General features: G+C 47.7%; 1 protein-coding gene across 6 annotated transcripts in view; it reads left to right on the forward strand.

The window, feature by feature from the left end:
• Window positions 1–2464: 2464 nt before the first annotated feature.
• TMLHE (trimethyllysine hydroxylase, epsilon) overlaps window positions 2465–23402 on the forward strand; it is a 47741-nt gene continuing 26803 nt past the window's right edge. Inside the window, exons 1-2 of one of the 6 annotated variants that reach the window (XM_048863243.2) lie at window positions 2465–2675; window positions 3756–3863. Coding sequence is in view for 1 of the 6 variants with exons in the window: in XM_048863238.2 (XP_048719195.1) it covers window positions 22100–22104 (5 nt within the window). In the remaining 5 variants the exon portion in view is untranslated. Of the gene's footprint in view, window positions 2676–3020; window positions 3194–3267; window positions 3629–3755; window positions 3864–22002; window positions 22105–23402 lie in introns of those variants that run through there. The other 5 variants (XM_048863245.2, XM_048863239.2, XM_048863240.2 and 2 more) reach the window with 5 other exon arrangements.

Here is a 23402-nt window from a genome sequence, read left to right on the forward strand (position 1 = left end):
GTTCATGTTTTTTGCAACAGTGTAATACTGTTGACTCATATTTAGTTTGTGATCCACTATGACCCCCAGATCCCTTTCTGCAGTACTCCTTCCCAGGCAGACATTTCCCATTCTGTATGTGTGCAACTGATTGTTCCTTCCTTAGTGGCATACTTTGCATTTGTCCTTATTGAATTTCATCCTATTTACTTCCGAACATTTTTCCCATTTGTCCAGATCATTTTGAATTTTAATCCTATCCTCCAAAGCACTTGCAACCTCTCCCAGCTTGTTATCATCCATAAACTTTATAAGTGTACTCTCTATGCCATTATCTAAATCATTGCTGAAGATATTGAACAGAACCAGACACAGGACTGATCCCTGGGGGACCTCACTTGATATGCCCTTCCAGCTTGAGCTGTAGCTCACGAAAGCTTATGCTCAAATAAATTTGTTAGTCTCTAAGGTGCCACAAGTACTCCTTTGCTTCCAGCTTGACTGTGAACCACTGATGATTACTCTCTGGGAACGGTTTTCCAATCAGTTATGCACCCACCTTATAGTAGTCCCATCTAGGTTGCATTTCCCTTGTTTGTGTATGAGAAGGTCATGCGAGACAGTATCAGAAGCCTTACTAAAGTCAAGATATACCACATCTACCACTTCCCCCCATCCACAAAGCTTGTTACCCTGTCAAAGAAAGCTATTAGGTTGGTTTGACATGGTTTGTTCTTAGCAAATCCATACTGACTGTTACTTATCACCTATTATCTTCTAGGTGTCTGCAAATTGATTGCCCTAGCCCTGATCCCCCTCCCACCCTATGAACCCCTCAGTCCCAGTTCAGAGCCCACACCCCCAGCCGAGCCCTCACCTCCCCTGAACCCCAGCCCCCTTCCCCAGCACTGATCCCCCTCCTACCCACTGAACCCCTCGGTCTCAGTTGGAGCACCCTCCTGCACCCCAACCCCCTCATCCCCAGCCCCACCCCAGAGCCCACATGCCCAGCCAGAGCCATCACCCCCCCCCCCCCGCCCCAACCCCCTGCCCCAGCCCGGAATCCCCTTCCACACCCTGAAATGCTTATTTCTGGCCTCACACCGGAACATGTACCCCCAGCCCAGAGCCCATACCCCCTCCCACACCCCAACCCCTTGCCTCAGCCCAGAGTCCCCTCCCATACTCCGAACCCCTCGGCTCCACCCCCCATCCCAGAGCCCCCTCCTGCACCCCAAACCCCTGATCCCCAGCCCCACCCCAGAGCCCGCAGCCCCAGCTGGAGCCCTCACCCCCTCTGGCATCCCAACCCAGTTCCTTGGCCCGGAGCCCCCTCCCGCACCCTGAACTCCTCATTTCTGGCCTCACCCTGGAGGGTGGAGTGAGGGCAGGGCAGGGGTGGGGCAAGAGGAAGGAGGGATGAATTGCTCTGTCGCTCGGTCTCCCTACCCCCCACTCACTCATTTTCACTGGGCTGGCTCAGGGGTACAAGGAGGGGGTGAGAGCTCTGGCTGGGGGTGCAAGCTCCAGGGTGGGGCCAGAAAGGAGGAGTTCAGGGTGTAGAAGGGGGCTCTGGGCTGATGCAGTGGGTTGGGATCTGGGAGGGGAGTGAGGGTTCCAGCTGGGGATGAGGGCATTGGGGTGTAGGCGGTGGCTTCGGGCTGGGGCATTAAGAGTACAGGAGGGGGCTCCAGGCTGGTGCAGGGGGTTAGGGTATGGGTGGTGTGAGAGCTCCAGCTGGGGGTGCAGGCTCTGGCGTGGGGCTGGGGATGATGGATTTGGGGTGTAGGAGGGTGCTCTGGGCTGGGACCAAGGGGTTCAGAGGGTGGAAGGGGGATCAGGGCTGGGGCAAGGGGTTGGGGCACAGGAGGGGGTCAGGGTGGAGGCTCCAACTAGTGCTTACCTCAGGCGGCTCTTGGAAGCAGTGGCATGTCCTCCCTCCAGCTCCTCCATGAAGGTGTAGCCAGGCAGCTCTGCATGCTGCCCCGTCTGCATACGTTGCCCCCACAGCTCCCACTGGCCACAGTTCCCGGCCAATGCAAGCTGCGGAGCTGGCGTTTAAGATGAGGGTAGCACACAGAGCCACCTGGCTGCCCTTACACGTAGGAGTTAGAGGAGGGCCATGCCACTGATTCCGGGAGCCGTGCAGAGCCACGGCAGGCAGGGAGCCTGCCTTAGTCCCTCTGCACGGTTGATCGGACTTTAAACAGCACGGTCAGTGATGCTGACCTGAGCCGCCAGGGTCCCTTTTTGACCAGGCATTCTGGTAGAAAACCGGACACCTGGCAACCCTGCATGCCAACTTCACATGTAACGACACAGGAACCACAACGTTGGAATGTGGCCCTACCACACAAGGCCGACTCCACAGAGCCCATATGTAACCCGCCCTGGGCGGAGAGGAGCTCCGCCCCGCCTCCCGCGGGGTCCGCTTCTGTAGCCAGGAGACCTCCCCTGCCGTCTCACAGCCGCTCTGTCCGGAGCCCGCGCTCTCTATGGTTAGGAAGGTGCCACGCCGCTCTGTCCAGAACCCGCATGTTCTATGGTTAGGAGGCCTTCTTTCACCCTCCTGCACCGCTCTGGCAGCTGCTCTCGATGGTTCGCAGGCCTCACTCTTGGGCGGGACCCCGCGGGAGGCGGGGCGGAGCGGAGCCGTTGTCAGGGGGGACCCAGCTGTGCTTCGGACTGCCTGGCAGGTGACTTGAGTGCAGGGCGGCCGGAGGGGGGCTGTGTTTGAGGGAAGCTGGGGATGGCCGGAAGGGGGGGGCTGTGGTTTGGGGGGCGGCCGGAGGGGGGGCTCTGTTTGGGGGAAGCTGGGGGGGCGGCCGAAGGGGGGGGCTGTGTTTGGGGGGCGGCCGGATGAGGGGGCTGTGTTTGGGGGAAGCTGTGTTTGGGGGGCGGCCGGAGGGGGGGGGCTGTGTTTGGGGGAAGCTGGGGGGGGCGGCCGGAAGGGGGGCTGTGTTTGGGGGAAGCTGGGGGGGGCGGCCGGAGGGGGGGGGGCTGTGTTTGGCGGCGTGGCCTCTGGACCCAGCAATCCTGCGGGCAGGATTGAAAGCCCTGATGAGCCTGATCCGGTCTGTGGGCTGTAGTTTGCCCTCCCCTGCTATAGTGAGATAATTACTCCATAATAGCTCTGCTGGTCAATTTTCCTGTGTAGACAAATCCTTAGTGAACGTTAAAATAAATTGTGTAAATGGGCCTACAAAAATCTAAGGTGATCAGAATTTGTAAATATCTTATTCTTGTTTTTATCTTTTATTAGTAGGGAGATTTCCTTTCAGTTTATCCAGAACTTGCTAATGCCTCTTTTGGGTTCTTTTCTTATTAGTTGGTTTCCTTCCCCTTGCTAATAAAGGCCTGTTTAGTTGCACAATTACCTGACTACTGGCTCATCAAGGATGTATAAGTTGCTTCTGCTGCCTCATTCCTGTTACAACTCTATTCTTCTCCTATGAATAGGCTTAACTTCCTAGTATATAACAGTAGTTGAGCATTCTTGGAGATGAGAATAGCTCCTCCCAAGTGTCAATTTCATTACTCCCTGCTTACCACCTTAACAGTAATCTAGGACCAGGTAGACTTCTTCATCTGAAAATTCAGTTGCTGGTGAATCTCATTTTCTGTTCTTCCTGCTTCACTAATGTTACAAGTAGGGTGGTTTCAAATATAAGGGCAACTGTATCTTTTGTGTTTGAGAACTCTCAAATCTTTTGCATGTGTTAACTGAGCTGCCTACCTAAACTCAGTACCCTTCCTTCTTTTTTTTTTTTTTAAAGTTCCAATTTGGATATCTTGGGACAATCATAGGAGCAGTTCCAGGCATCTCCAAAGACACATCTGGAGTTTTCGCTGTCTAGCAAGAGCCACATAAATGTATTAAAAATGTGAGTAATATACTTTCAGATAACAATTTGAGCTGTTCAGCTTCTGAGCAGTTAAATGCAATTAATCTGTCTGTCTAAGCTGTTTTCAGATGTTAAATGTCCAACTGCATAGCCATGATTGAATCCAGGCCACTTTTCCCTGCTAAGTGCATAAAACCGGGTCTGCGAGCTCTGGATGTGGCAGTCAAAGTCCCTCCTGCTTCTCTTGCATCTTGACAATATTTTCTCCCTCATAAACAAACAGATTTTTTTTTTTTTTTAAAAGTTGATGCACAAACTTCAGTAGGCTTCTGGGCAGTGGGGAAGCATATGATTCGAAGGGGTTATTTTAATAGCATTCATGATAAGATTCATGTGCAAATCTCTCAAACTCAGCTACCTTTTGGACATTGAATTGTACTAGTCCTGTCTTACCTTTGAGTTGTCTCAAGTTTTAGATATCCTCTACAAATCTTGCTGTTAAGCAGCCCCCATTGGAAAGTGGGTCTAGAAGTCTAGCAGGTTTTGGTGCAACTGAAACCTGTTCCACTTCAGATATATGGGTATAAGTCTTTGAAATGAAGCCCATTGTGTTCATAAGAGTTGGGAAGCAATTTAACAAAGTGTGGTGTTTGCTAATTTAAAAGCTGATGTCAGATAACAATGCTCTTTTTTAAATCCTGTTTGGTTTTGTTATCAATTCTTCCAGCTATTGTATAGTATATCTTAACCATATATCTCGTTTGTGCTTTACTCTTTTTCAGCTTCTATGATTCTGAGGCCCAGCTCTCTGTACCTGGGCTTCAGCTGAAAACAAAATCTCTACTACTTTTCTCTTTGAAATCATATCTTCTCCCACTTTGTTTGTTGGTGAAATAAGCATACTTCACAGTAATCGAGTTTTCTCTGAGCACCCCCCCCACCTGGTAAATAGGAAGTAAGGAACCAGAGGCAGCAAGACCCATCCCATTTATACTTGATTTACTCTTGAACTATTTGGCATACAGGCCAGGTCTACACTAGAAACTTTTGCCAGTATAGTAACATGAGTATGGGGTGGGTTATTTTACAACAGTTCTATACCAACAAAAGCCCTAGTGTAGATGCAGTTGTGCTGGCAAAAAGCTGCTCTTGCTGGTATAGCATAATTAATTGGATGAACTAATGTAATCTATACCAGCAAAAACTGCAACTACGCTAAGAGAATTTGCCAGTATAACTATCCTGGCAAATGTTTTTTAGTGTAGACTAGGCCTACATTTCTTTGCTCTAAATTTCATTCACCTCGTCTATATGGAAATGTAGTGAGGCGATGACTCACGAGTGTGGCACCTCCTGCTGGTCATCTCCAGAATTAGCTCTTTCTGGCCCAGAGCGCCCTCTGCAGGCCGGTGTCTTGCCTGCCGCTGGTCCCATGTCCCTTCCAGACTCCAGAGCCTCTTTATCTCAGGGTTCTGCCCCAGCAGTGCCCCCACACTCTCTGGGTATCTCCTCCCAGGGGAACCCCCAACCCTCTAAACCCACCTTGCCTCAGTGGCTACTGCCAGTCGTCATCTAACCCCCACTCACTGGGGAAGACTTCAGTGTAATGGCCACTCATGATTGGCAAGGGGTTACGACCAGCTGCCTCCACCTGTTCCCAGGCTGCCCCTCTGCAGCCCCAGTACCTTTCTGGGCCTTTACCAAGGTCTGCAGCCTGGGGGTTTACCAGGTGGGAGCTGCCCTTGCCCTTTTCCACTCAGGCACCTTCAGCTCCTAGGCAGCCAGGTCCTTCTTTTTCCATAGCTAGAGAGAGACTCCTAAGCTTCTGGCCCACAGCCCTCTTATCAGGGCAGCTGGGCCCTAATTAAGCTGGCCACACCTATGGTCAGCTACTCAGTCAGCTTCCCCAGCTGTTCTTAATCCCTTTTACGCAGCTACAGCCCTCTCTAGGGCTGCTTTTAACCCTTCCAGGGCTGGAGCGGGGTCACCACCCCGCTACAGGGAACTTGATAAATGAATTGGAAGTTAGCTTGGTTTCATTCTAGTGTCTGTAAATACCTCTATGTAACTTCATAGAGCAGTGCTGGATGAATTATATTAGATATCCTGATATACCACACATGGCATCAATACGCTTTTAAGTAATGGACAAGCACCAGTGTTCTGAGGCTTCTGTAAATACTCCTTGTATGTCCCTCTCTTATAAGGGATGAAGGGAGTTAAGAGATACAGAAAATGTGGGTATGAAAAATCTGTCTTATTAGCTGGCAGCATTCTTTCTCAGATATTGGAAGGGTTTAGTTTGGGGTGGGAGGGGGGGAGAGGGAAATGTTGAAGGATGGATTAACACATGTACCTGCACAAACAAGAGGAGATTTTGAAGATGTTTTGGATGTGAAAAGTAACTTCTGAGTTTCTAGGCAAAAGTGCATATTGCTAATATGGACCAGAAAGGCGTCTGATTTCAGAATTATTGCAGACCAACAGCTTTTAGTTGAGTCAACGAATGAGATCATGTCACTTACACATCTGATTTCAGATAGTGACAATTGTGGCAGGGAAGAAAAAATTCCCCTTGAAAGATTTCATTCTATATAGTTGGGAGGGAGAAAATATTTACAGTAAACCAAATGTGTTCAGAATCCAAATGAACCATCACCTCTTCATTAATGAGCAAGAGATGGAATAGTAGGGGTTAGCTTTTTTTTTCAACATTCCCTAGTCCATGGCATGATACAAAACCCCCTTCAGGGTGTCGTGGAAAAATTAACCACTCATTGTATTTGGATCAGAACAAGCCTGAAGCTCCTTTATTGATTACAAGCGCAGGGGGGGTAACAGCTCTAAGTAGCTGCCCCCCGAAGCAAAGCACACACAGCTTTTTAAAGCTTAAAACCACAAGCAAATTACACATGTTTCCATATTAATTACCTTATTTGGAATACATTGCAAAATTATCACTGGTCAAAAGCAAAAACAAGCGTTTCCCCCACTAGGCCCTTCCTGTTGTTCACTGTCTGTTCTTTTGCAGTCAGTGACCTTTCTAACACAACTGTTGTGGTTATATATTTCATAAGCTTGTCTATTGCAAATTTGTTCTGTCTGGGACTTTTCCATCCTGCCCCTTCATGCCCCTTATGCACAGAAAACCATTGTTCTGTTTTGGGGACTTTCCACTGTGCCTTCTCCTACCCCTTGACAAACATAAGCAAGCAGGATCTCAGTTTACGGCCTGCAGGCAAGCTTGACCAAAGTCAGGGCCTTAACCTGAGTTTTATGTCCTGTGAATTTTCCCTCACAAGGGTATAGATATTTGCTCATTATATTTGCTCTCATTCTCATTTTCAGTGTATTCCCATATTTTATATAGCCCTCTCTCTCAGAAAAATTACACACCTTAATTCCTCTTCTTATTTTAGTGCTTGCACATGTCCATTCCTATTTAGGTGTGTGCATGTCCCAAGCACAGCTGTCAGAAATTTTTCCCCTAGTGGTATCTGTCAGCTCAGCTTTAGTGCCCCCCTGGTGCCGCACACTCATAGCGCCGGTATAAGGGGGCCCCGCCGATTCATCACTCCTCAGTTCCTTCTTACCACCCGTGACGACTGTTCAGAACATCCCTTTCTTTGCCTTGGCAAAGAGTTTTTGGCGGTTGTCCTTAATTGGCTATTAGTATATAGTTATCTATAGTTAGTTGTAGTGTTTTTTAAATAGGTAGTTTTAGTAGATTCTTAGTAAGTTAAGGTTAGCAGGGCACCTCTCCGTGTCTGGAGAGGAGGTCCCGGCACCAGTGCCTGCCTCATTTCATGGGGTTCAAGGCATGCTCCTCCTGTGGGAATCATAGAATCCTAGAATATCAGGGTTGGAAGGGACCTCAGGAGGTCATCTAGTCTAACCCCCTGCTCAAAAGCAGGACCCATACCCAATTAAATCATCCCAGCCAGGGCTTTGTCAAGCCTGACCTTAAAAAAGTCTAAGGAAGGAGATTCCACCACCTCCCTAGGCAATGCATTCCAGTGTTTCACCACCCTCCTAGTGAAAAAGTTTTTCCTAATATCCAACCTGAACCTCCCCCACTGCAACTTGAGACCATTACTCCTTGTCCTGTCCTCTTCCACCACTGAGAATAGTCTAGAACCATCCTCTCTGGAACTACCTCTCAGGTAGTTGAAAGCAGCTATCAAATCCCCCCTCATTCTTCTCTTCTGCAGACTAAACAATCCCAGTTCCCTCAGCCTCTCCTCATAACTCATGTGTTCCAGACCCCTAATCATTTTTGTTGCCCTTCGCTGGACTCTCTCCAATTTATCCACATCCGTCTTGTAGTGTGGGGCCCAAAACTGGACACAGTACTCCAGATGAGGCCTCACCAATGTCGAATAGAGGGGGACGATCACGTCCCTCGATCTGCTTGCTATGCCCCTACTTATACATCCCAAAATGCCATTGGCCTTCTTGGCAACAAGGGCACACTGCTGGCTCATATCCAGCTTCTCGTCCACTGTCACCCCTAGGTCCTTTTCCGCAGAACTGCTGCCTAGCCATTCGGTCCCTAGTCTGTAGCTGTGCATTGGATTCTTCCGTCCTAAGTGCAGGACTCTGCACTTGTCCTTGTTGAACCTCATCAGATTTCTTTTGGCCCAATCCTCCAATTTGTCTAGGTCCTTCTGTATCCTATCCCTGCCCTCCAGTGTATCTACCACTCCTCCCAGTTTAGTATCATCCGCAAATTTGCTGAGAGTGCAATCCACACCATCCTCCAGATCATTTATGAAGATATTGAACAAAACCGGCCCCAGGACCGACCCCTGGGGCACTCCACTTGACACCGGCTGCCAACTAGACATGGAGCCATTGATCACTACCCATTGAGCCCGACAATCTAGCCAACTTTCTACCCACCTTATGGTGCATTCATCCAGCCCATATTTCTTTAACTTGCTGACAAGAATACTGTGGGAGACCGTGTCAAAAGCTTTGCTAAAGTCAAGATACAATACATCCACTGCTTTCCCTTCATCCACAGAACCAGTAATCTCATCATAGAAGGCGATTAGATTAGTCAGGCATGACCTTCCCTTGGTGAATCCATGCTGACTGTTCCTGATCACTTTCCTCTCATGTAAGTGCTTCAGGATTGATTCTTTGAGGACCTGCTCCATGATTTTTCCGGGGACTGAAGTGAGGCTGACTGGCCTGTAGTCCCCAGGATCCTCCTTCTTCCCTTTTTTAAAGATTGGCACTACATTAGCCTTTTTCCAGTCATCCGGGACTTCCCCCGTTCGCCACGAGTTTTCAAAGATAATGGCCAATTCCTCTGCAATCACAGCCGCCAGTTCCTTCAGCACTCTCGGATGCAACTCATCTGGCCCCATGGACTTGTGCATGTCCAGCTTTTCTAAATAGTCCCTAACCACCTCTTTCTCCACAGAGGGCTGGCCATCTATTCCCCATGTTGTGATGCCCAGCATAGCAGTCTGGGAGCTGACCTTGTTCGTGAAGACAGAGGCAAAAAAATCATTGAGTACATTAGCTTTTTCCACATCCTCCGTCACTAGGTTGCCTCCCTCATTCATTAAGGGGCCCACACTTTCCTTGGCTTTCTTCTTGTTGCCAACATACCTGAAGAAACCCTTCTTGTTACTCTTAACATCTGTCGCTAGCTGCAGCTCCAGGTGCGATTTGGCCCTCCTAATTTCATTCCTACATACCCAAGCAATATTTTTATACTCTTCCCTGGTCATATGTCCAACCTTCCACTTCTTGTAAGCTTCTTTTTTATGCTTAAGATCCGCTAGGATTTCACCGTTAAGCCAAGCTGGTCGCCTGCCATATTTACTATTTTTTCGACACATCGGGATGGTTTGTCCGTGTAACCTCAACAGGGATTCCTTGAAATACAGCCAGTTCTCCTGGACTCCTTTCCCCTTCATGTTAGTCGCCCAGGGGATCCTACCCATCCGTTCCCTGAGGGAGTCGAAGTCTGCTTTCCTGAAGTCCAGGGTCTGTATCCTGCTGCTTACCTTTCTTCCCTGTGTCAGGATCCTGAACTCAACCAACTCATGGTCACTGCCTCCCAGATTCCCATCCACTTTTGCTTCCCCTACTAATTCTTCCCAGTTTGTGAGCAGCAGGTCAAGAAAAGCTCCCCCCCAGTTGGCTCCTCTAGCACTTGCACCAGGAAATTGTCCCCTATGCTTTCCAAAAACTTGCTGGATTGTCTATGCACCGCTGTACTGCTCTCCCAGCAGATATCAGGAAAATTAAAGTCACTCATGAGAACCAGGGCATGCGATCTAGTAGCTTCTGCGAGCTGCCGGAAGAAAGCCTCATCCCCCTGGTCCGGTGGTCTATAGCAGACTCCCACCACTACATCACTCCTGTTGCTCACATTTCTAAACTTAATCCAGAGACACTCAGGTTTTTCTGCAGTATCGTACCGGAGCTCTGAGCATTCATACTGCTCCCTTACATACAGTGCTACTCCCCCACCTTTTCTGCCCTGCCTGTCCTTCCTGAACAGTTTATAACCATCCATGACAGTACTCCAGTCATGTGAGTTATCCCACCAAGTCTCTGTTATTCCAATCACGTCATAATTCCTTGACATCACCAGGACCTCCAGTTCTCCCTGCTTGTTTCCAAGGCTTTGTGCATTCGTATATAAGCACTTGAGATAATCTGCTGATCGTCCCTCATTCTCAGTATGAGGCAGGAGCCCTCCCCTCACAGACATTCCTGCCTGTGCTTCCTCCCGGTATCCCGCTTTCCCATTTACCTCAGGGCTTTGGTCTCCTTCCCCCGGTGAACCTATTTTAAAGCCCTCCTCACTAGGTTAGCTAGCCTGCTCGCAAAGATGCTCTTCCCTCTCTTCGTAAGGTGGAGCCCATCTCTGCCCAGCGCTCCTCCTTCATGGAACACCATCCCATGGTCAAAGAATCCAAAGCCTTCTCTCCAACACCACCTACGTAGCCATTCGTTGACTTCCACTATTCGGCGGTTCCTACCCAGGCCTTTTCCTTCCACGGGGAGGATGGACGAGAACACCACCTGCGCCTCAAACTCCTTTATCCTTCTTCCTAGAGCCACATAGTCCGCAGTGATCCGCTCAAGGTCATTCTTGGCAGTATCATTGGTGCCCACGTGGAGAAGCAGGAAGGGGTAGCGATCAGAGGGCTTGATGAGTCTCGGCAGTCTCTCCGTCACATCGCGAATCTTAGCCCCCGGCAAGCAGCAGACTTCTTGGTTTTCCCGGTCAGGGCGGCAGATAGATGACTCAGTCCCCCGGAGGAGAGAGTCCCCGACCACCACCACCCGCCTCCTTCTCTTGGGAGTGGTGTCGTGGAACCCCCCATCTCAGGACAGCGCATCTCATGCCTTCCAACCAGCGGAGTCTCCTTCTGCTTTCTCCCCCCAGACGTATCATCTGGTCCACTCTCCGCAACGGTACCTGTGGAGAGAACATGAAAGCGGTTAGTTACCTGTGTCCGCGTTGCTGGAACTCGGACATTCCCCCTTCTTCTTCTGGAGGTCACATGTTGCCAAGCTTCTTCACTGGCCTCTTGGCTCTGCTGTGCAACCTGCTCTAAATCTTTAGAGCTTTGTGCCCGTAGAAGCATATCCTGACTTTTGTCCAGAAAATCCTCCGTTTCTCGTATGCAACGCAGGGTCGTTATCTGTTGCTCCAGACCTTCAATCTTCTCTTCCAGTATGGAGACCAGCTTGCACTTTGTACACACAAAGTCACTTCTGTCCTGTGGAAGAAAGACAAACATGGCACATCCAGTGCAGGTCACAATAGCTGAACCCCTCCCTTCCATACCACCTTCTTACTATGAGCTTCCTCAGAGAAGTTGGCAAGATGTAAGCCTCACTGGGCTCACTCCAGGCGAACTCCCTGGCAAACTCCTGCTGTGTGCTGCTCTGCTGTCCCCCGCTGCTCAGCTGGTTCGCCGCCGCTCGAAGCCTATGCCCAACAGTGACCCACACTTGAGACAACTAAAGTGCTTGGGAAAAGGCCATAGAAAAGACCTCTGCCAGATTTGTCAGGAGTTCAACCCCAAACATAGAAGGACCGGGCAACGAGACTTAAAGTTCTCCCTATGGAGGCCACGCTGAGACCTGTCTCGGAACCGAGATCGGACTCAGCGCTGAGCACATCAGCATCTGTGCAGTGTGCACTGCCAACTGCTAGAGGCCCATGGCGCCACTCCCCAAAGAAGAGGCACTTCAGGCATCACAACAAGAGCTGTCCACTGGCACCAGAGAGCAGCAGCAAGGGAGATAGGGATGCGATGAGACCCAGGATGGTCCACTTTCCCGCAACGGCAACCAGCCCCAACAAACATGCCGGTGCCACAGACTCTACAAAAGGAGCTGCACTCCAGTCAGCACTGTGCCGACCAATTTGCGGTCCCTTTAATGATAGAGGTGTATGCGGCAGCCAGGGACTTTTTGACTCTGCCGGTACTGGGATCCCCTGGTGGCACCAAGAAACATTGAGGTTTCCACCATAGAGAGACCCTTCTCTAGAAGGAAACCACCTCTGATTGCCTCCCCTCCAGCTTCACCGCGGCACTGTTCACCAGCACCGGGAGGGTCGGCAATGCTGTGGGGACCACACTTCGTATGCCTCTTCCTCCCTGGGGTCAGATTCAGGCACCTATTCCGAGTACCAACAGAACCGTCGGCGCTACAGCCACCACTCCTCATGACTATTGGTGAGTTCCGGAGCTACAGCGGCGATGAATGCCTGGCCTATAGACCTATGGGGGATGAAACCCATGCAATGGCCATTCTAGAATGCATGGGTTTCCCCTGGGCCAGGGCACCAGTTTGCGGTGCTCTTTCTTGGTCCGGTTGGAGACTGTGGCACCACCGTGATGAGAGACGCTGGAACCGACCAGTACCAAGGCAGGAGCTGCACACAGTACCAAACACGGCATGGGCCTGGGCTTGCAACCTGGTACATACCCTGGCGTGTTTGGTAACTGGTACCGAACAGCCGGCTCAGGCATCCCAAGTAGAGGAGACAATGGAAGAAAGGACAGCTTTTCATGCCCCTTCCTCTGTGATGTTCCCCTCTGGTGTTATCTGGACTGGTGATCTGCTAGGTCACTCCAGTCCTTGTTCTCTGGGAGCCAGCCTTACCCTGCTCTGCTGTGAGAACCCCCACTCCTGGGCTGTTCACGCACAGCCTCTGGGATGTAAGCTGCTCCCAGCTACTTGTAACTGAATGACACTAGCCAATACCTCCAGTCCCAGAGACAACCCTAGGAACCTCCGTCTTGCAGTGTCCAGTTATGCCTGCTGGATGCTGCAAGCTTATATGAGTTTATCAATTTCACAAAGAAATTGATATGTACCAGGCTTGTTCTCCCAAGGGGAGCCTCTGACATGCTTCAAAGCAAACACATTGCTTCAGGTAGAATAAACAAACAGATTTTAAGTGATTATAAGTCAAAGCACAAGAAGTCAAGAATTGATTTGGTCAATTGAAAGTGTTAAGATCAGCTTTGAATGCGTTTTGCTTTTATTTCATTTTCCTTACAAACTTAGATGCTTCTCGCCACAGGCTGGCTGGTTGCTCTTCAGCCAGGCTCTCCCCTTTGATCAGTGCTTCAGTCGCTTGGTGTGGTGTCTGTAGATGTAGGTGGAAGAGAGAGGAAGAGCATGGCAAACTTCTCTTCCTTTTATCATGTCCTTTCCTCCCCCTTGGTTTTGTGTCTTCCCCCCCTTCAGAGTCAGGTGAGCATTACTGAGTCTCTCTAAGCTAAGCAAGGTTGAGCAATTTGTACACACAAAGTCACTTCTGTCCTGTGGAAGAAAGACAAACATGGCAAGCACAGGGCTAATGTTATGAGTTATGAGGAGAGGCTGAGGGAGCTGGGATTGTTTAGCCTGCAGAAGAGAAGAATGAGGGGGGATTTGATAGCTGCTTTCAACTACCTGAAAGGGGGTTCCAAAGAGGATGGCTCTAGACTGTTCTCAATGGTATCAGATGACAGAACGAGGAGTAATGGTCTCAAGCTGCAGTGGGGGAGGTTTAGATTGGATATTAGGAAAAACTTTTTCACTAAGAGGGTGGTGAAACACTGGAATGCGTTACCTAGGGAGGTGGTAGAATCTCCTTCCTTAGAGGTTTTTAAGGTCAGGCTTGACAAAGCCCTGGCTGGGATGATTTAACTGGGAATTGGTCCTGCTTCGAGCAGGGGGTTGGACTAGATGACCTTCTGGGGTCCCTTCCAACCCTTATATTCTATGATTCTATGAATTCCCGTGGTGTGGCCTCATGCAGGTGAGTCATTGCATTGTAGCTCCCTTGCTGGACAATGGCTGTTGATGGGTTGTTTGATGCCTTGCCCGGGCATTGGTTACTTTCCTTGCTGTTGCCTCTGGGGAGCAAATATCCTGCTGTTTCCCTCAACTTACAGCATGTTTTAGTGACAACCATACTACACAATTCTCATAACTTCATACACATTAATGATATACATATATGGATAGAGAAATGAGTTTCAGGAGATCATAACCTTTCCCCGATACCTTACAAGGCATGCTTTATATGTAAAATCACAATTATATGAAAATTAGGAATATGGGGGTTACAGCCCGCTCCCCGAACATATAGAATGTCACATTCTGCTCTTCACTGGATGACGATCTTATAGCAAAGAGGGCTTCCCCTTCCCACCCCCAATGATTTAAGAACCCCCAGGACTTGCTAAAGCAGGTGGCTATTTTATCAGCATCAGGGCCTGCAAAAGTTGTGCTGCCACTGCGATGAGGCAATAATGAAGCCGATTAAAGTCCTGTGTCAGACGCCTGCCTCCCTCCCACCCACAGCCAAGAGAATGGAGCACAAATATTTAATTCCAGCTCAGGGCTGTGAATTATTACTTTCTCATCCCCCGCCGGGATTTCTCATGGTGGTGGTGGCCAACGAGAGGGACCAGCAAGGACAGATAGATCATGTGCAGAGAGCAAAGGAACCAAAGAAGTTAGACTTACTTGGCAGAAAAGCATACTCGATGGGGGTGGGGAGGGCTCCAATTTTGCATAGCAACCCAGCAAGCATTGCTGGATCGCTATGACTTTAACATGTGGGAGTCAATGGGCAGATTTAAAGCGAAACTCCCTCAAGACAACCAGCAGGAGTTTTCAGCAATGGTGGACGAGGGCAAGACAATTGCCAGGGCTTCCCTGCAAGTGGTCTTGGATGCTGCTGATTCTGCAGCTAGATCCATGGCCATGGTGGTTACCATGAGAAGGAGCTCTTGTTTGTGAGAAGCTGGCTTTCCTCAGGAGATCCAGAAGACACTGCATGCAGGAATTGCCCTTTGAAGGCTCTTTGCTCTTTTCAGATGCTAGGCTTCATGGCCTTAAAGATTCTAAGACCACATTAAAATCTCTAGGGCTACATAACCTGTCTCAGCCTAGAAGGCAATACAGACCCCAGCAGTTAAGCGCTATTACACCCAGGAGCCTAGCCATGACCAGAGAAGGAGTGGGGGATTCAGTAGAAGACCACCTCCACCGTCCTCCATCACAGGACCTTCTTAATTGGGCCCACACTGCTCACACAACTCGAGACACTCATTTTGACAAGATTCTTGAGGATGACATCCAACCCCCCCAATCTCAGGATCCATTCCCTATCTTTTCTGATTGCCTTACTCACTTCCTCAAGGCCTGGAAATGGGTTACTTCTGACTGCTGGGTTTTAAACACAGTAGAATTGGGATGTGGTTAGATGTTTGTCTGCGTTTGTTCTCCCTGTGTGCTGTCCCAGCTCTGTGCAGATAGTTGACACAGCAGATCTCGAGCGAACTGCCCAAAGACCACAAAATCTGTTAAGGTACGAAGGCACCCGGCCAGGTTTATTGTTGATGAAGCACGGTGCTAGTATCACGCAGACTCTACCAGACCACTAATACATGTATGCCCATGACAATGGACACAGCTCAGTCAGTGACGGGACTTTCCACTGCCCCGTAAGCTGGCCAAAGACACTCCCTCTGAGATACATCTTTATACACCAATTCAAACAAGTTACATAGTACCCCTGATATATCAGGGTGCCACCCGTTGCCTTGTACATGTTGGTTTGATCAAAACATCTCTATCCATCATGCTGTCATCCTGACCTTTTCTTTAGGATGGGTCAGTGTGTTCCTGTTATCTTTGGGGAATGTGCTGGTATCAAGGTGTTCTGGTACCACCCTTCTGGAATGTGCTTGTGTGAGTACTCTGTGCCCAGTGCTTCTTAGGAATATGCGTTTTGCAATATTAGCCCTGTGCTTGCCAAATTCTGTGACCAGGATCTGGCTCTTGCTCACAACCTGACTATGCTTCAGCAAAGTTTGACCGTTACTTTAGTTCAGGCCTCTGATACAAGACCTTATGTTTCAGGTCCTCTTCTTGCTACACAGGGTATCCCCTCCAGTTTCTTTCTACGTTCTCCCCCACCCCTTCCCAGTCCCTCTTCAGGGACCCTTCTCATGAGCCTCTGCTAGAGCAGAAGGTGCAGTCCCTCCTTTGAATGGAGCTATGGAAGAGGTTCCACATCAGCTAAGAGGAAAGAGGTTCTATTCCAGTTACTTCCTGATTCCCAAAGCCAAGGGAGGCCTGAGGCCGAGCCTAGACCTGCACAAACTCAATCGTTACCTCAAAAAGCTAACATTCTGGATGGTCTCTTTGGCATCCATCATTCTGTTGCTGGATCCAGGGGACTGGTATGCTGCCCTCGATTTGAAAGACTAATATTTTCATATTTCAATATTCCAAGGTCACAGATGATTCCTGAGGTTTGTGGTGAATCAGGGGCATTATCACTTCACTGGCCTCCCGTTTGGCCTTTCAACTGCCTGGCAGGTCTTTACCAAATGTATGGCAGTGGTAGCAGCATTCCTAAGGAAAAGAGGATTGCATGTCTTCTCGTACCTGGACAACTGGCTCATCAAAGGCTGGCCCCAGCACAAGTACAGTCCGACATTGCCCTTATACAGTCAACCTTCTGGGACCTGGGCCTTGTGATAAACATACAGAAGTCAACTCTAACACCTGTTCAAAGAATAGAGTTCATCGGGGCTCTTCTCGACTGGACGTTGACAAAGGCCTGTCTCCCAGATGAACGTTTCCAGTCAATTCAGTCGTTAATATGCTCCCTTCAGTCCCACCCCATCACAATAGTCAGACTGTGCTTAAGCCTTCTCGGTCACATGGCTTCCTGCACATATGTAATGCAGCACACAAGGCTGAGACTCGGACCTCTCCAGGCTTGGCTGAGCTCGGTGTACTCCCTGTCCAGGCACCATCTGGACAGGATCCTCACTGTGCCGCCTCAGTCCTTGACTCCCTGAAGTGGTGGCTGGACCCCAGAGTATTATGCAAGGGAGTACCCTTCACAAGGCCCCAACCATCTGCACATCCAGTCTCTGACACCTCGGCGCTAGGTTGGGGAGCCCATCTACGTCATCTCAGAACACAAGGTCTATGGTCACAGGAGGAGCTATTGCTCCATATCAATATCAGGGAACTCAGGGCAGTCTGTCTAGCTTGCCAGGCATTCCTGCCCCATATTACAAACAAGACCGTTTCGGTTCTCACGGACAATATGTCAGCCATGTATTACATCAACAGGCAAGATGGGGCCTGTTAATCCCCTCTGAGTCGGGAGGCAATCAGTCTATGGGATTTCTGCAGCATTCATGCAATCGAGTTGTAGGCTTCTTATCTGCCAGGGGTACAGAACCACCTCGCAGATCACCTCAGCAGGTTCTTTTCCGCTCACCATGAGTGGTCCCTTCACCCAAATGTCGCATGGGACATCTTCCACAGGTTGGGTTATTTCCAGATAGATCCGTTTGCTAAACATGCCCACAGGAAGTGTCAACAGTTCTGCTCCGTGAGGGGTCACAGCCCAGAATCCATCACAGATGCCTTCCTGCTGACATGGTCTGTGTTATGCCTTTCTGCCCATTTCACTGATTCACAAGATGCTGATAAAGATCAGAGAGGAGCAGGCCCGAGACATCCTAATAGCTCCAGCTTGGCCCAGGCAGCATTGGTACACAATGCTAGTTCAACTGTCCATGGAGACATCGGTCACACTTCTGCTCCACCCAGACCTGACTTCTCAGGACCACAGGTGTCTGTCTGCTCCACCCGAACCTTGGCTCCTTGCATCTGAAAGCATGGAGTCTTCATGGAAAAATCCTGATGAGCGAGCCTTTTCGGAGCAGGTCTATAAAATCCTCCTAGGCAGCAGGAAACCCTCTACGAGGGAAGCTTATTGCACCAAGTGGAAGTGTTTCTCCTTTTGGTTTTCACAACGTGGAATGTCACTTCTGGAAACCCTCTTACAACTCATCTTAGACTATCTTCTATCCCTGAAGGAGCAGGGCTTGGCTCTCTCCTTGATCAAGTTCCACCTGGCAGCCATCTCCACATTCCATCTGAAGATAGGCAATAGATGGATCTTTTCTCATAAAATGGTAATCTGCTTCCTTAAAGGCCTGGAGAGGATATTCCCTCAAATGAGGAAGCCAGTCCCTCCATGGGATTTGAATCTTGTCCTTTCAAAATTGATGGGATCACTCTTCAAGCCACTAGCAACATGTTCACTACTTCACCTTTCATGGAAAGTAGTCTTTCTAGAGGCAATCATATTGGCCAGGAGGGGGTCAGAGAACCGAGCCCTCACTGCAGAACCTCCTTATACAATCTTCTTTATGGACAAGGTGCAGTTACGTGCACACCTGAGCTTCCTTCCTAAGGTGGTGTCCCAGTTTCACTGCAACCAACCCATATTTTTGCCTTTTTTAAAGCCTAAACCTCATGTTAATGGGGAGGAACAATGCTTGCACTCTCTGGATGTTAGGCGGGCTTTGGCGTCCTATATTGAAAGGACCAAGCCATTCCACCAAAACCCTACAGTTCTTCATAGTGATAGCTAAAAGGTCTTCCCATTTCCGTTCAGAGGATCTCGTCATGGGTAACATCTTGTATCAAAACTTGCTTTGACCACACAGTCCTTCCCCCTCCGCCAAACTTCACAGCTCATTCAGCAAGGTGTCAGGCCTCATCAGCAGCCTTTCTGACTCGGGTCCCCATTCAGGATATCTGCAGAGCAGTAACCTGGTCCTCAGTACATACGTTTTCAGGTCATTATGCCATTACTCATGGGATGATGCTGGAGTAAGCTGTAGTCTACAGAGACAAAAAGAAAAGGAGTACTTGTGGCACCTTAGAGACTAACCAATTTATTTGAGCATGAGCTTTCGTGAGCTACAGCTCACTTCATCAGATGCGTACCGTGGAAACTGCAGCAGACTTTATATATACACAGAGAATATGAAACAATACCTCCTCCCACACCACTGTCCTGCTGGTAACAGCTTATCTAAAGTGATCAACAGGTGGGCCATTTCCAGCCCACCTGTTGATCACTTTAGATAAGCTATTACCAGCAGGACAGTGGGGTGGGAGGAGGTATTGTTTCATATTCTCTGTGTATATATAAAGTCTGCTGCAGTTTCCACGGTATGCATCTGATGAAGTGAGCTGTAGCTCACGAAAGCTCATGCTCAAATAAATTGGTTAGTCTCTAAGGTGCCACAAGTACTCCTTTTCTTTTTGCGAATACAGACTAACACGGCTGCTACTCTGAAACCTGTCATTCTACAGAGACAACATCACATACTTTTCCACATCCCCTAAGCAATCATTTGGCTGATAGTCTGGAAATTGCTAGTGTTCTAAGGATTAAAAATCCTCCAGTGAATCAATCCCAATTTAAACCAGAAGCAGATTCTTTGTTTCAGCAACCTCTTTCCACACCTAAACCAAATTTGTGTACCAAATTGTGTACCAGAATAGTACTACAGTCGGCTTGCCCCTGAACTCCGAGCCCGCCTCCTGTGCTACAGCTTGTGAGTCACCTAAATCAGAGTAGACATGTGCAAACACTCAAAGAAGAAAAAATTCTTACTAACTTTTCTGTAACTGTTTTTCTTCGAGATGTGTTGCACATGTCCATTCCAAGACCCATCCACTGGCCCCACTCTCGGAGTCGTTGGTAAGAAGAAACTGAGGAGTGAAGGCTCGGCGGGGCCCCCTTATACCAGCGCTATGAGTGCGCAGCACCAGGGGGCTCTGGAGCCAAGCCAACGGATACCACTAGGGGAAAAATTTCCAACAGCTGTGCTCGGGGCGTGCACATACCTAAATTGGAATGGACATGTGCAACACATCTCGAAGAACAACAGTTACGGAAAGGTTAGTAACTGTTTTTTTCCCCCTGTCCAGCTCCAGTCGTCTTGTGTGTAGACTTCAATTTCTGTAGTAAAACTGCTTTCCCAAAGTGTAAGAGCAGCTATCTTAGTGCTTTATTACTGCTCTAAAGTTATTGGAGAAACATTCCAAGTACTGTCTTGCTTAGAGACTAGTGTGGTGTGTTGTAATTTTTGTATAACTGGTTCTGTGAACTCGTGAAAAGGTTGGAGGGATGAGAGAGAATGGTTGACCTCTTTCTATCTCCTGCCCTTCCAGGTGCTTTTACACAGTGTTACTGCTTTAGATGGACTAAACTGTCAAAACTAGATTTATATGTTTTGCCCTGATGTCCTGTACCCCATTTACTTTACTAAACTTTAGGGTGGGAGAGGGAGCTGACCTTTGAACTATCTGATTGATAGACCACCTGAATCCAGACAAGGCTACTTTCCAAGTTTGAATGATAGCATACTTGGTACACAAATTTGGTTTAGGTGTAGAAAGAGGTTGCTGAAACAATCTGCTTCTGGTTTAAATTGGGATTGATTCACTGGAGGATTTTTAATCCTTAGAACACGAGCAATTTCCAGACTATCAGCCAAATGATTGCTTAGGGGATGTGGAAAAGTATGTGATGTTGTCTCTATAGACTACGGCTTACTCCAGCATCATCCCATGTTGCTTAGATCAAAAGTACATTATCCTGGTCTTCTGTTCTTAATATCTGTTTAAAAGATTCCTTAAAATGAAAGAATGACATTCAGTGGACGTGAAAGGGAGGCTCAGCCTGTTCTCTGGGTGATAGACTGTGGTGGAGAGATGTGTGGGAAAAGGATGGCTTGACCTTTTTTTCCAGTGAAAGCCATGACTTTTTGGCAACAATTGCTTAGATGATGCTGTTCGGTTAGTTAGCCATAACAGGCTATGTGGACAGGAGTGCCAGCAGTTAGGGAGGGAGCTGAACTCTCAAAAGACTTTTGGCAGCTGCCTGATAAAATCTGTTTTATCTAAACAACCGATTTGCACAGGATGCATGTGTGTTGCCCTACTGTCAGTCAGATCTACGGAGAGGCCGGCGGTCTACATGGGTTCAGTGGAGTGGAGAGGCCTTTTCCCACTCAATGCTATCATCTCTTCACCCACTGGGGACAATGTAATCTAATACTTAGCACTTACATAGCATTTAACATCTTCAACATGTTGTACAAACTTTAATCCTGCCAGCACCTTTAAAAATTAGGTAAATATTATTGTCCCTGTTTACAGAAGGGAAAGCTGAAACAGAGATGTCAAGTGTTGTGTCCACAGTTCCAGCCTCAAACTTAGTTCGCTAGAATATGCTGCCACTAGATTACATATGAGCTCTCTACTCAGTTATACATTGATTCTAGTCCAGTAGGGTGTCTAATTATTAACTCTTCTGGCTACAACAAAATAACTTCTATGACAGCATGCAGAGTTTTAAAATATTTGGGGTATTTTACTTGCTTCTTTTAACCAAACCCTGAGTATATGTTGATGTGTGCTATAAAACTTCAGTGCTGAAGACACTTTAGCTTTATAAGGAAGTTAAATATTTTCCTTTGTAGAAGAAATAATGGAAAAAACCACACATATAAACTAGGCAAGAATTTTCAGCTTGTTGGGTCTGCTCTGATTTGCATTTGTCAAAATGTCCTGGACCCAGATAAATTTTGGCCCTGTCTTCACTACAGTTCAAACCCATGTTAGTGTAATTTTGTCTAATATGGTTTGACCCAAAGTTCACAGCGGGATTATTACTTCAAATTTTATTAATCTGTGAATTATAATAGGTTTCTCTATGCTTCTGTCAATGGTCATTCATTAAGGGGGAGGGCACTGTTTTTACCTCTTCTCTAGCAGGTGGCAGTACACCTCTGACATGTTGAGAGCTAGCTTTCCTGCATTTAGCCCAGGATTAATTAGTGTCAGAGTACAGACCCAGCAAAAATAGAACCATGTTAAATTGGACCATTTGAATGAAGTAAGTACTATCGTAAATGTGATCATGTGTGGGGGAGATAAAAAAGAAGGTTGGTTAGTCTGCTGGAAAAGAGAGAATTACAGAAAGAATAATGTGCTATGGTCTTTAAAAAGAAGCAGATGAAAGTCTTGATGCAAATGAGTTAAGAGTTGGCAGATTTCAATACAATTACTGCAAGGTGGGTCTTGTCTCGAGCAGTCAGCGTTAAACACCAGGTATTTGTCTTATGGCTTTCATTTCAAGCAAAATTAATTGCAGAGCCGACATTGTCTCCTGATGTCTTTATTAACTACTTAACTGTTGACATAACCTTAATTGTGGAGGAAAGGGGAGTGGGGATTTGTCATAGCAGAGATCCAGTGTGGGAAAACTGCCTGTTGCTGCAGTGTAGTGCAGTAAATCCGGAAGATTGTTTCTTGGCAGAGAAAATAATTCAGGTTGATACAAGAGTGTAATCCACTACTTGTGTTGTTTTTTTTTTTTATAAGTGGTACTTGTGCTGTGTAACATGTGCTCCATAAATAGTTAAAACTGCTGCTATGTTACTATAGGAAATGCATTATGAGCATGCATGTAATTTTAGACACCCATTATCACTGGGTTTTATGTACCTATCGATTATTTCACTTGGTTTATGATTGGACTTTCAGTGCTTGATATAGTTTTAATAACTCTCTCATTTACCCCTGGCACTGAATGGTAACCTTCCCAAGGGAGGCATCTCCTTATCAGCCTTCGGCATTGTCCCTGTTTAATCAGTATTCTCTTCACAAAGGTTATCTTAACTCTAGCAGTGCGGCCTCATGATGGTTGGTTGCATTTTCTAAAGCAGCATAGAAATTCTAGATTAAAGATGCAACTGTCTCTTCAGGCAACCAGCAGCAAATATTTATCCCAGCTGAGACTTGCAGACAATATACATTTTTCTCAGGCTGCTTAGGGGGAACAGTGTGCAATTTTATTTTTTTTTAATGCTAATGTTTTTGAGGGTTGGTTGCAATACTGAAATTCTGCCCTATTTCCTACATTACCAAGTCATTAATTGGAAACATTTGGTTTTAGTTCAAAGCTTGTAAGAAAATAAAGGATTAATCAAAGGAAGAGTAAATATGAGCCATTCAGCATTTGATGAAAAACTTTTTTTAAAAAGCCAAATTAGAACAAGAGTTTGCAGCCTCATTGATTACAAGTAAATGTTGTTGTTGTTAAACAGTGCTGTTAATCCAGCACTGGACTATGACATACTCTTTCCCAGGTAGTGGAAGGCATAATGTGGGGTTTTGTGGGATGATAATGAT

This window comes from Caretta caretta, chromosome 9, assembly GCF_965140235.1.
Source record: "Caretta caretta isolate rCarCar2 chromosome 9, rCarCar1.hap1, whole genome shotgun sequence".
NCBI lineage: Eukaryota > Metazoa > Chordata > Testudines > Cheloniidae > Caretta > Caretta caretta.